Raw genomic sequence first — 14,351 nt, 5'->3', positions numbered from 1 at the left:
CAATAGACAAAGAGTCTGTGCTTTACGGTTTCACATACCTAATGTTCTACTCATGACAATTGAGACATATTACGCTTACATCAGAGATTTATGTAATCCATTTTTCTGCTATTGGTTCACAGACACATAAAAGTATATGACATACTCATACCAATAGACCCATAGATACGTACATATATTCGATGGTTCCACAGAATGTGTGAGTCATAAGTCCTTCGTCTATGGATTCCTTGCATAAACCAAAGTCGGTCAGTTTGATGTGTCCTGTAAGACAAGAAGCTACGCCGAACCATTGACACATATGAAAAACGTGATAACTCCCAAAAGGCTGCATGTCAGTTTGTCCACACAATCTAGGATTGGCTAGATGCAAATAGTTAGCATGGAAAAGGGACCTTCTGAGGATTTACTTCCCCTTGACAGAGCCAGTGAATAAGGAGTCGTCCTACCTTGGGTTGTGAGCAGAATATTTTCTGGTTTAAGATCTCTGTATATAATGCCTTGACTGTGAAGATGCTCTATTGCCAGAGTGATTTCAGCTAGAAAGAAGCTGCAACAGAAACAACTTGTAGAGCAGACAAATATAAGAAAAAAACCATGTACAATACTCGAAGCACTATACATACATGTTATGAATTAAGCATGAAATGCTTGAAATGGTAAAATCATAACCATACAGGCTATGTGAAATTTAATTTCAAACATGTTCACCCTCTTCAAACTAGAGATAGCTTCTTCATGCACAAAATTTTTGTGCCGAACGTTTTAAAATTAAAAAGAATAGTGCAAGTATGCGTGATTTCAGCCGTGTATAAACTTCAGCCTTACAAGAAAATGTCAACTTAGAGAGTCACTAGAAGTAGTCTTGTATAACACACTATGAGCCTCTAACACATTGTGCCTCAAAACTACTTTACAAATATTAACCATATAACCATACTACTCTATAACCTTACCAGTGTTAATAAACTCAACAAACAAGCACTATTAGAGATGATAAATAAGCTGGACCTCTTTGTTGGAAAACTAATATTCTCATTCACCACCTTATGACTCCTTGTGAAATTCGTCAATAGTCATAAATTATATAAAATTAGTTTTAAAATATAAGTTATAAAATGAATCCTTATTTTGTCCTGACTTTAAATATGTAAATCAAACAGTTGTATGCATGTATACAACTTAAAATAAGCACGTATGTTATTTTTGATCAATAAAAAAGTGAAATGTTCAGAATTTAGCCTACATAATCAAATACAAGTTTACAGCTGTTTGGTTTACAGCCGTTCGGTTTACAGCCGTTCGGTTTACAGCCGTTCGGTTTACAGCCGTTCGGTTTACAGCCGTTCGGTTTACAGCCGTTCGGTTTACAGCCGTTCGGTTTACAGCCGTTCGGTTTACAGCCGTTCGGTTTACAGCCGTTCGGTTTACAGCCGTTCGGTTTACAGCCGTTCGGTTTACAGCCGTTTGGTTTACATATATAAAATCAGGACAAAATGAGGATTAACTGAACATATAATTTATGGCTGTTGACTAAATTCACAATGTATAACAATGCTATAAAAGAATTTTAGGTTTCAAACAAAAGGTCCAGTTTATTTCACACAACATTGTATTAAAAGAACAATGTTCAATATCGGAATGAGTCTTAGCAGTGTTCCAGGCCATGAGAATAAGTGATAGAACAGGAAAGATAGTATGCTTTTGTTACTATAAAAACCAGTTACAAAAGTTACATTGGGCTACTAAGTATTTTCCCTAAAATCCAACAGTGTTGAACTATTCTAGACACGTCAAGGATGAGTCATAGAAATGATGACTATACACTTCGCCCCCAGACCAACATTGTGATGTAACTAAGTTTGTTTCTAGGGCAGGTAAAGTTAAGCGATGATGCCAGCTGATGCCAGCAGGTGTGAGAAAGCATATACCAATAATCTTTATAATTTATGTTGCAATTTTGATATGCCTGTTTAAATTTTCTAGACAACCCTCCCACAACCCTTTGACTTAGTGTCCACAGTCTTATGGAGAAAACTTATAGTTGTCAAAGATGTAATTATCTTCTCTATAATAGCAAAAGAGCAGCTAACTGCCTTCTCGTTTCACCAAAGGAACACATAATTAGACTTAAGAACTGGCTTGTCTTACAGACAGTTCACTGAACTAGTTGCACAGCAGAGTTCACAGTGCGAGCTATTCATATTGATAAGTATACCAAAGCTGACCAGCCTTTTGTTCAAACCTTAATTCGCAGACATTCACCCCTGAAACACCCCTTGGTCTCTAACAACATTCAATCTATAGTACATCCCCTCCCTCAAGTCTGGAAAGCAGCTGACGACAAGAGGTTGACACGACAGAAGCGAAGCAGGCGTCAATGAACAGGAAATGTGTAATATTTGGGTAGTGAGAGGTCATTACCAAGCAGTGTCTTCCATAAAGATGCCTTCCCTCTCGAGTTGCATGAAAAGTTCACCACCAGGCAGGTACTCCAGGATGAGATAAAGCTTTCCCCCTGTTTGGAATGCGTAGATCAGATCAACGATAAAAGGATTCTGCAAGTAAAAAAAATGTATGATTGCATGGCTTTGGATTTTAGAACTTGTTGCTTTGGATAATCAATAGATGAGAATAGGTCTTATTAGCCTATTTTCAGCTTGTTTCATACAAAAAGATGCACAGGCGTATCGTATGATTGCAGGGCTTCTTGCAATACCCCTGCGCTTCTTTTTATATAAAACATACTGAAGATAGCCTAATAAGACCTCTTCTCAAATTATCAAAAGCAACCAGTTGGCATGTACAACAACTGGAAAATGTAATGTCAGCAGGGAATATGTATAAAAGCAACGATGTTGTTGATTAAATCAACATTGCCAATGTTTGCACCAAAAACTGTTTAACACAGGCTAGCAAAAGCTTAGCCAGCGTCGTAAAAACACGTTGCAAATGTAATGTAGAGAAAAGGTCAAGAAGCAGGCCGACAGGAACGCAGCAAACAGAAAAAAACAGAAAACAGGAACAGACGCCGATGGAATAAGACATTTGCAGTCAACACGTCGAAAATGTGTTGCTGATGCGTTGTCTTTGAGCAAACACGTTATTAAAAATTGGTAAAGATAAAACCAACACATCTGCGACTGAAATAGTTGACTCTAATGAACATATTCTCAAGTTCATCAAGTTATTTCCATTGCATGATCGTTTCATCAAAAATTCACTTTCGAACAATTCTGACAACAATTATGGGCTTAGCACTTATATATAGACAAAGACGTTCTCACTAGTAACAGATAAATGGCCGACATAACTACAAATTGGAACTGTTCAGGAAACTTTTCAAATTGTTCTTTAGGTGAATAAATCTGTTGAAACACAATTTTTCTATAGTTTGTTAACGTCATCAACCGAAAATACTTTTGTACCTGCCTGTTTCCACTCTCAGACTAAGGTTTTTTCTTTGATCAAAATACACTGTACAAATAAATGCAAAGGATGACGAGGTTTCAGGAACAGTAACGGAAAATCCAACACGACCATCATGACCTTCACATGACTGAAACCAATTCTCTCATTGGTCAGTCTACTTGTGGAGACGTTTCGTTGTTTAGCAGTGATGGTTCGTGTAGTCATAGCAAATAGCTGCACTACTTGTCGACCATGCAGTTCATTGGTGTATGCAGCCAGTCCTTTAGGCAACCAAATGATCTGCCACGGCACTTTCTTATACTGACCAGGAGGACACAAAGGAAACAATTTGGTTAGAGAAAGGGCCACATAGCTGGAAAGGATTAATATCAGAAGAGCTGATTATAGTAAGGTACTAAGTCATATATTATGTAATATTAGATAATTATGTAATGATGTATATAATATATATTAGATAAGTACGAAATGTTAAGCCTGTGGTGGCAAGAGAACAATGGCAAAGGTCAAGTAAGTACATGAATGGATAGAAGAAAGATACCCACCTTGACACCCTCAAGAATGTTTCTCTCAGCCTTGGTGTGAGCTGTGTCTTTAGCATTCCTCATTATAGTTGCCTAGAAGGAAGAGTGAATGTTATACTTCTGACCAGCTAATCAGCGGATATCGTTAACTCCAACAATGGTAATTCTCTTTGTACATGAATTTCAATCATGCCAAGTGGAATGCGACGCAATGAGTTGAAGTATGCGGTGAGAAAATGGCTGCCATACTGCTCCTGAAGAAGCATCGACGAGTTGAGTTGATTACATACAAGCTAACAAATCCACGATTTGTTATCAATTAATGTCTTCTATTCAAAGTAATAGAGAGATAAAAAAACTGACTTAAAATAAGTATATTTGAAACGGCATGAACCAGCAAAACCATGACAGACTGCTGGAGCTCAATTTTTGACTTTGGTATCACTAACTTTCCCTTTATGGTCACAATAAAAGTGAAATAGATTAACTTTTTGCGCGGAACACCATATCACAGTCACAGATGTCATACCACCTTATCACATCTCGTCTAAATAATCGATCATGTCTAAATAATCAAGAGCACTATTATGGCTGTTACCAACATTTCTGATATCGTGTGTACCAGATTCACCAGCTATACGGTAAATCACAAACAATTAGCTCTTGCATTTCATGAGCAGGACTTTTCTACCAAAGACCAGCAATAGGTCAATATTTAAAATACACTACTAACAAATTATGCTTCAATATCGAATGGCCATTTTTCTATTGTCCTTGATAGGTTTGCAGATTCAAAACAACATAATTACCCTAATGAGATATTAAAGCATTAACATATTCACACTAGAAATAACACTTAAGAGTTTTACTGATAAAACCAATGCACTTGTGTGTCGAGTCATCCGACCTGAACAGACTTGAACGGCATTTTGAAGATTCTAATTACTTTCCTTGCAAGTATTAAGTAAATCACAGCAGGTTTTGATAAAGAAGCTCCTAAGGTTATTGCGCATTTCTGTAGCAAACAACTTTGCCTTTCAAATCGGTCAATGTCATGCTTTTGTCAATTTTTTTAATATGTCGGATGCTTTTTAACATTTTGTAATTGACCGTTGATAATCAAAGCATTTTGCACTCCTAACTTTTTCCTCCAACAATAGATGGTAAAGCAAAAGCATCTTAACAAACCTGTAGCAGAAGTTTGCTGGTGACCCAATCTCAACTTGATACTAGGCAATAAGCTAGGGACCAACCTCAACTTGATACTAGGTAATAAGCTAGGGACCAACCTCAACTTTATACTAGGTAATAAGCTAGGGACCAACCTCAACTTGATACTAGGTAATAAGCTAGGGACCAACCTCAACTTGATACTAGGTAATAAGCTAGGGACCAACCTCAACTTGATACTAGGCAATATGCTAGGGACCAACCTCAACTTGATACTAGGCAATAAGCTAGGGACCAACCTCAACTTTATACTAGGTAATAAGCTAGGGACCAACCTCAACTTTATACTAGGTAATAAGCTAGGGACCAACCTCACCTTTATACTAGGTAATAAGCTAGGGACCAACCTCAACTTGATACTAGGTAATAAGCTAGGGACCAACCTCAACTTGATACTAGGTAATAAGCTAGAGACCAACCCCAACTTGATACTAGGCAATAAGCTAGAGACCAACCTCAACTTTATACTAGGCAATAAGCTAGGGACCAACCTCAACTTGATACTAGGCAATAAGCTAGGGACCAACCTCAACTTTATACTAGGTAATAAGCTAGGGACCAACCTCACCTTTATACTAGGTAATAAGCTAGGGACCAACCTCAACTTGATACTAGGCAATAAGCTAGGGACCAACCTCAACTTGATACTAGGCAATAAGCTAGGGACCAACCTCAACTTGATACTAGGTAATAAGCTAGGGACCAACCTCAACTTTATACTAGGTAATAAGCTAGGGACCAACCTCACCTTTATACTAGGTAATAAGCTAGGGACCAACCTCAACTTGATACTAGGTAATAAGCTAGGGACCAACCTCAACTTTATACTAGGTAATAAGCTAGGGACCAACCTCAACTTGATACTAGGCAATAAGCTAGGGACCAACCTCAACTTGATACTAGGTAATAAGCTAGGGACCAACCTCAACTTTATACTAGGTAATAAGCTAGGGACCAACCTCACCTTTATACTAGGTAATAAGCTAGGGACCAACCTCAACTTGATACTAGGTAATAAGCTAGGGACCAACCTCAACTTGATACTAGGTAATAAGCTAGAGACCAACCTCAACTTGATACTAGGCAATAAGCTAGAGACCAACCTCAACTTTATACTAGGCAATAAGCTAGGGACCAACCTCAACTTGATACTAGGCAATAAGCTAGGGACCAACCTCAACTTGATACTAGGCAATAAGCTAGGGACCAACCTCAACTTGATACTAGGTAATAAGCTAGGGACCAACCTCAACTTTATACTAGGTAATAAGCTAGGGACCAACCTCACCTTTATACTAGGTAATAAGCTAGGGACCAACCTCAACTTGATACTAGGTAATAAGCTAGGGACCAACCTCAACTTGATACTAGGTAATAAGCTAGAGACCAACCTCAACTTGATACTAGGCAATAAGCTAGAGACCAACCTCAACTTTATACTAGGCAATAAGCTAGGGACCAACCTCAACTTGATACTAGGTAATAAGCTAGGGACCAACCTCAACTTGATACTAGGTAATAAGCTAGAGACCAACCTCAACTTGATACTAGGCAATAAGCTAGGGACCAACCTCAACTTGATACTAGGTAATAAGCTAGGGACCAACCTCAACTTTATACTAGGTAATAAGCTAGGGACCAACCTCACCTTTATACTAGGTAATAAGCTAGGGACCAACCTCAACTTGATACTAGGTAATAAGCTAGAGACCAACCTCAACTTGATACTAGGCAATAAGCTAGAGACCAACCTCAACTTTATACTAGGCAATAAGCTAGAGACCAACCTCAACTTTATACTAGGCAATAAGCTAGGGACCATCCTCAACTTGATACTAGGTAATAAGCTAGGGACCAACCTCAACTTGATACTAGGTAATAAGCTAGGGACCAACCTCAACTTTATACTAGGCAATAAGCTAGGGACCAACCTCAACTTTATACTAGGTAATAAGCTAGGGACCAACCTCAACTTGATACTAGGTAATAAGCTAGAGACCAACCTCAACTTGATACTAGGTAATAAGCTAGGGACCAACCTCAACTTGATACTAGGCAATAAGCTAGGGACCAACCTCAACTTTATACTAGGTAATAAGCTAGGGACCAACCTCCACTTGATACTAGGTAATAAGCTAGGGACCAACCTCAACTTGATACTAGGTAATAAGCTAGGGACCAACCTCAACTTGATACTAGGTAATAAGCTAGGAACCAACCTCAACTTGATACTAGGTAATAAGCTAGGGACCAACCTCAACTTGATACTAGGCAATAAGCTAGGGACCAACCTCAACTTTATACTAGGTAATAAGCTAGGGACCAACCTCCACTTGATACTAGGTAATAAGCTAGGGACCAACCTCAACTTGATACTAGGTAATAAGCTAGGGACCATCCTCAACTTGATACTAGGTAATAAGCTAGGGACCAACCTCAACTTGATACTAGGTAATAAGCTAGGGACCAACCTCAACTTTATACTAGGTAATAAGCTAGGGACCAACCTCAACTTGATACTAGGCAATAAGCTAGGGACCAACCTCAACTTGATACTAGGTAATAAGCTAGGGACCAACCTCAACTTTATACTAGGTAATAAGCTAGGGACCAACCTCAACTTTATACTAGGTAATAAGCTAGGAACCAACCTCAACTTGATACTAGGCAATAAGCTAGGGACCAACCTCAACTTGATACTAGGCAATAAGCTAGGGACCAACCTCAACTTGATACTAGGTAATAAGCTAGGGACCAACCTCAACTTTATACTAGGTAATAAGCTAGGGACCAACCTCAACTTTATACCAGGTAATAAGCTAGGAACCAACCTCAACTTTATACTAGGTAATAAGCTAGGGACCAACCTCAACTTTATACTAGGTAATAAGCTAGGGACCAACCTCAACTTGATACTAGGTAATAAGCTAGGGACCAACCTCAACTTGATACTAGGTAATAAGCTAGGAACCAACCTCAACTTGATACTAGGCAATAAGCTAGGGACCAACCTCAACTTGATACTAGGTAATAAGCTAGGGACCAACCTCAACTTGATACTAGGTAATAAGCTAGGAACCAACCTCAACTTTATACTAGGTAATAAGCTAGGGACCAACCTCAACTTTATACTAGGCAATAAGCTAGGGACCAACCTCAACTTGATACTAGGCAATAAGCTAGGGACCAACCTCAACTTGATACTAGGCAATAAGCTAGGGACCAACCTCAACTTGATACTAGGTAATAAGCTAGGGACCAACCTCAACTTTATACTAGGTAATAAGCTAGGGACCAACCTCAACTTGATACTAGGCAATAAGCTAGAGACCAACCTCAACTTTATACTAGGTAATAAGCTAGGGACCAACCTCAACTTGATACTAGGTAATAAGCTAGGAACAAACCTCAACTTGATACTAGGCAATAAGCTAGGAACCAACCTCAACTTGATACTAGGTAATAAGCTAGGGACCAACCTCAACTTGATACTAGGCAATAAGCTAGGGACCAACCTCAACTTGATACTAGGCAATAAGCTAGGGACCAACCTCAACTTTATACTAGGTAATAAGCTAGGGACCAACCTCAACTTGATACTAGGTAATAAGCTAGGAACCAACCTCAACTTTATACTAGGTAATAAGCTAGGGACCAACCTCCACTTGATACTAGGTAATAAGCTAGGGACCAACCTCAACTTGATACTAGGTAATAAGCTAGGGACCAACCTCAACTTTATACTAGGTAATAAGCTAGGGACCAACCTCAACTTGATACTAGGTAATAAGCTAGGGACCATCCTCAACTTGATACTAGGTAATAAGCTAGGGGCCAACCTCAACTTTATACTAGGTAATAAGCTAGGAACCAACCTCAACTTTATACTAGGTAATAAGCTAGGGACCAACCTCAACTTGATACTAGGTAATAAGCTAGGGACCATCCTCAACTTGATACTAGGTAATAAGCTAGGGGCCAACCTCAACTTTATACTAGGTAATAAGCTAGGAACCAACCTCAACTTTATACTAGGTAATAAGCTAGGGACCAACCTCAACTTGATACTAGGTAATAAGCTAGGGACCAACCTCAACTTGATACTAGGTAATAAGCTAGGAACCAACCTCAACTTGATACTAGGTAATAAGCTAGGAACCAACCTCAACTTGATACTAGGCAATAAGCTAGGGACCAACCTCAACTTGATACTAGGTAATAAGCTAGGGACCAACCTCAACTTGATACTAGGTAATAAGCTAGGAACCAACCTCAACTTTATACTAGGTAATAAGCTAGCGACCAACCTCAACTTCATACTAGGCAATAAGCTAGGGACCAACCTCAACTTGATACTAGGCAATAAGCTAGGGACCAACCTCAACTTGATACTAGGTAATAAGCTAGGGACCAACCTCAACTTTATACTAGGTAATAAGCTAGGGACCAACCTCAACTTGATACTAGGCAATAAGCTAGGGGCCAACCTCAACTTTATACTAGGTAATAAGCTAGGAACCAACCTCAACTTTATACTAGGTAATAAGCTAGGGACCAACCTCAACTTGATACTAGGTAATAAGCTAGGGACCATCCTCAACTTGATACTAGGTAATAAGCTAGGGGCCAACCTCAACTTTATACTAGGTAATAAGCTAGGAACCAACCTCAACTTTATACTAGGTAATAAGCTAGGGACCAACCTCAACTTGATACTAGGTAATAAGCTAGGGACCAACCTCAACTTGATACTAGGTAATAAGCTAGGAACCAACCTCAACTTGATACTAGGTAATAAGCTAGGAACCAACCTCAACTTGATACTAGGCAATAAGCTAGGGACCAACCTCAACTTGATACTAGGTAATAAGCTAGGGACCAACCTCAACTTGATACTAGGTAATAAGCTAGGAACCAACCTCAACTTTATACTAGGTAATAAGCTAGGGACCAACCTCAACTTTATACTAGGCAATAAGCTAGGGACCAACCTCAACTTGATACTAGGCAATAAGCTAGGGACCAACCTCAACTTGATACTAGGCAATAAGCTAGGGACCAACCTCAACTTGATACTAGGTAATAAGCTAGGGACCAACCTCAACTTTATACTAGGTAATAAGCTAGGGACCAACCTCAACTTGATACTAGGCAATAAGCTAGAGACCAACCTCAACTTTATACTAGGTAATAAGCTAGGGACCAACCTCAACTTGATACTAGGTAATAAGCTAGGAACAAACCTCAACTTGATACTAGGCAATAAGCTAGGAACCAACCTCAACTTGATACTAGGTAATAAGCTAGGGACCAACCTCAACTTGATACTAGGCAATAAGCTAGGGACCAACCTCAACTTGATACTAGGCAATAAGCTAGGGACCAACCTCCACTTGATACTAGGTAATAAGCTAGGGACCAACCTCAACTTGATACTAGGCAATAAGCTAGGGACCAACCTCAACTTGATACTAGGTAATAAGCTAGGGACCAACCTCAACTTGATACTAGGCAATAAGCTAGGGACCATCCTCAACTTGATACTAGGTAATAAGCTAGGGGCCAACCTCAACTTGATACTAGGCAATAAGCTAGGGACCAACCTCAACTTGATACTAGGTAATAAGCTAGGGACCAACCTCAACTTTATACTAGGTAATAAGCTAGGGACCAACCTCAACTTGATACTAGGTAATAAGCTAGGGACCAACCTCAACTTTATACTAGGCAATAAGCTAGGGACCAACCTCAACTTGATACTAGGTAATAAGCTAGGGACCAACCTCAACTTGATACTAGGTAATAAGCTAGGAACCAACCTCACCTTTATACTAGGTAATAAGCTAGGGACCAACCTCAACTTGATACTAGGTAATAAGCTAGGGACCAACCTCAACTTGATACTAGGTAATAAGCTAGGAACCAACCTCACCTTTATACTAGGTAATAAGCTAGGGACCAACCTCAACTTGATACTAGGTAATAAGCTAGGGACCAACCTCAACTTGATACTAGGCAATAAGCTAGGGACCAACCTCAACTTTATACTAGGTAATAAGCTAGGGACCAACCTCAACTTGATACTAGGTAATAAGCTAGGGACCAACCTCAACTTTATACTAGGTAATAAGCTAGGGACCAACCTCAACTTGATACTAGGTAATAAGCTAGGGACCAACCTCAACTTTATACTAGGCAATAAGCTAGGGGCCAACCTCAACTTGATACTAGGTAATAAGCTAGGGACCAACCTCACCTTTATACTAGGTAATAAGCTAGGGACCAACCTCAACTTGATACTAGGCAATAAGCTAGGGACCAACCTCACCTTTATACTAGGTAATAAGCTAGGGACCAACCTCAACTTGATACTAGGCAATAAGCTAGGGACCAACCTCAACTTGATACTAGGTAATAAGCTAGGGACCAACCTCAACTTGATACTAGGCAATAAGCTAGGGACCAGCCTCAACTTGATACTAGGCAATAAGCTAGGGACCAACCTCAACTTGATACTAGGCAATAAGCTAGGGACCAACCTCAACTTGATAATAGGCAATAAGCTAGGGACCAACCTCAGCTTGATACTAGGTAATAAGCTAGGGACCAACCTCAACTTTATACTAGGCAATAAGCTAGGGACCAACCTCAACTTTATACTAGGCAATAAGCTAGGGACCAACCTCAACTTGATACTAGGCAATAAGCTAGGGACCAACCTCAACTTGATACTAGGCAATAAGCTAGGGACCAACCTCAGCTTGATACTAGGTAATAAGCTAGGGACCAACCTCAACTTGATACTAGGTAATAAGCTAGGGACCAACCTCAACTTGATACTAGGTAATAAGCTAGGGACCAACCTCAACTTGATACTAGGCAATAAGCTAGGGACCAACCTCAACTTTATACTAGGTAATAAGCTAGAGACCAACCTCAACTTGATACTAGGTAATAAGCTAGGAACCAACCTCAACTTGATACTAGGCAATAAGCTAGGGACCAACCTCAACTTGATACTAGGCAATAAGCTAGGGACCAACCTCAACTTGATACTAGGCAATAAGCTAGGGACCAACCTCAACTTGATACTAAGCAATAAGCTAGGGATGTTAATACCAGAGTACTCGATGCGGGAGTAAAATCAAGTTCATGCAGAGATTTAACAGAGAGGATCTTATTGTATCAACTTGAGAGAATCGTATAAATCACCCATACCTTCAACAAAACAGTTTGTCCCGCTAGTTTAGCTTACCTTTTTCAGTACTTTCATTGCAAAGATACTCCCATTGTCCTTGCCCGTGATCTTTCTTACTTGAAAAACCTACAGCAACATGGAAGAACAACTGAGATGTAGAAACCAAAGTACAACTAAATGTGGCTATATGTTGCGTTGACCAGGTGTTGCAGTTGCAAGTATAGCAATATACAAGCTTCTGTACTTGTGTTCAACGTAAAGTTTACACAGCATAAAGTAGGCAACAACCGTGACAGCTTTACCGTGGCAAAAACTCAACAGTTGTAGCCTTGTTTAGCGGTGGCAAAAACTCAACAGTTGTAGCCTTGTTTAGCGAACATTGCAAAGCTCCCATTCAACAATCAAAACAAACATGTAGTAAAAAAGTGAAAATTTACGTTTGGAATAGCAAATGCTGAATTTAGACATCTCCGAAAGTTTTAAAGTTAACTTTGCACTATCAGCCGTCAATGTAAATGCTATGTGATATTGGAACATCGTAGCTAATATAGAAAACAATGCAGCCAATCCCATGGCAGTGTTCAGTGAGTATATAAGGCTGCTAATAGCGTGTTGTCTGTTTTCTGGGCTGATAAAGCTGTTTGCATTGCCAACAGATACTACAACTAGCTATATCTATATGATAGCAAAATATTAGCCGTTTCCTAACCTCTAGATAGCCTTTGCGACTTCGCTGTAGCCATTGATCTCGTTTAAAGAAAATTAAATACAAGAAACATTTTACATCGTCAGTAAAACACTTTAATGAAAATATGTTTGTAAAATGCGAACAGAGAGACTGAAATGCGTTGAATCCAAGTAAACTGATAAGCAAATCGCAAAAACATAGTGTCTATTGAACGGCCTGACAGAGCTCTAGAGATTTGTAAATAAATTCAACAATACAAGAGTGCACATGACTGGCTTTAGTAAAGGATCCGTCCAGTCCTGTATGGTGCCTGCCAAAAATCTAACAACTATGTATCCTGGGGGGTAGGGGGGGGGGGGTCAGTAGGCTGTACAATTACAAAACATAGTCAATCTTAAAACCAATGTAAAAATGGCTGACAAGCAAGAATTTATAGGAAGCCTAAAGATATTTCAAGCACCATGAAATGGGAATTACATGAACAAACAATGAATTGGAACAGAAAAGTGTCTTCACGATTCATCCAACTCCATGATACTAGCGACTTATCCATGTTCATCCTGATCTCAAGTTTATTGGCTCAAATTATATAATTTCTTAAACAATTTTAGATGTATTAAATAGTAAAAACTCACGCTCGCACTAGCACTGTTGGGTGTCACTCAATAACAGACAATGACCCTTTTACTGCTACATGCACAAAAGGCTTTTCTACTCGACATCATCAAACAAAAATTGTTTAATTGACGAAAAATTGTCATAGTAAAGAGATGGGTCACAAGCTTAAAATGATTACACACTGTCTCTACATGTGTAACTTCAGCAAATTAAATATGAAAAACAAATAAAAAGTCCATTAACAAACTGGACGCAGAAATGAACGTGACAACAATCTGTAACACTAAAAAAATCACTTGAAAATATCTCAACATTTTTATTTTAGAAGTTTTGATTACGTTGTATGTCAAACAACCAGCTGATAATATAATGTAATATACAGCAATATAATAAAAATTGTAATCAACTTTATACATGTGAACATAGTTATGTCTATGTATTCAACTGTATTTAAGAATACCATGCTCAATAAAAATGTTTTCACTGCTTGATGATGTTGTGGTATGCAATTTCAAGAAAGACAGGCCACGATTTATCTAATGTCTGTAAGTGGTTGTTATAAACCATTTATTCTAGACAGGCTTGCACTGATTTGCAATAAACAAAGTCAATAGCGGCTAGTGGTACTCATTCAGCAAGAAATGAAACAAAGAATTTTCTTCTG

General features: G+C 39.0%; 1 protein-coding gene across 1 annotated transcript in view; it reads right to left on the bottom strand.

The window, feature by feature from the left end:
- The window catches only part of LOC137390243 (ribosomal protein S6 kinase beta-2-like), a 34,172-nt gene that overhangs the window by 15,941 nt on the left and 3,880 nt on the right, over window positions 1-14,351 (bottom strand). The window contains exons 4-8 of the mRNA XM_068076568.1: window positions 12,439-12,507; window positions 3,975-4,046; window positions 2,425-2,558; window positions 450-550; window positions 174-264 (exon numbers count right to left, since the gene is read on the bottom strand). Coding sequence (XP_067932669.1) covers window positions 174-264; window positions 450-550; window positions 2,425-2,558; window positions 3,975-4,046; window positions 12,439-12,507 — 467 coding nt within the window. The remainder of the gene's footprint in view (window positions 1-173; window positions 265-449; window positions 551-2,424; window positions 2,559-3,974; window positions 4,047-12,438; window positions 12,508-14,351) is intronic.

This window comes from Watersipora subatra, chromosome 3 (assembly GCF_963576615.1).
Source record: "Watersipora subatra chromosome 3, tzWatSuba1.1, whole genome shotgun sequence".
Lineage (NCBI taxonomy): Eukaryota > Metazoa > Bryozoa > Gymnolaemata > Cheilostomatida > Watersiporidae > Watersipora > Watersipora subatra.
This window is presented reverse-complemented; position numbering and strand designations above follow the sequence as displayed.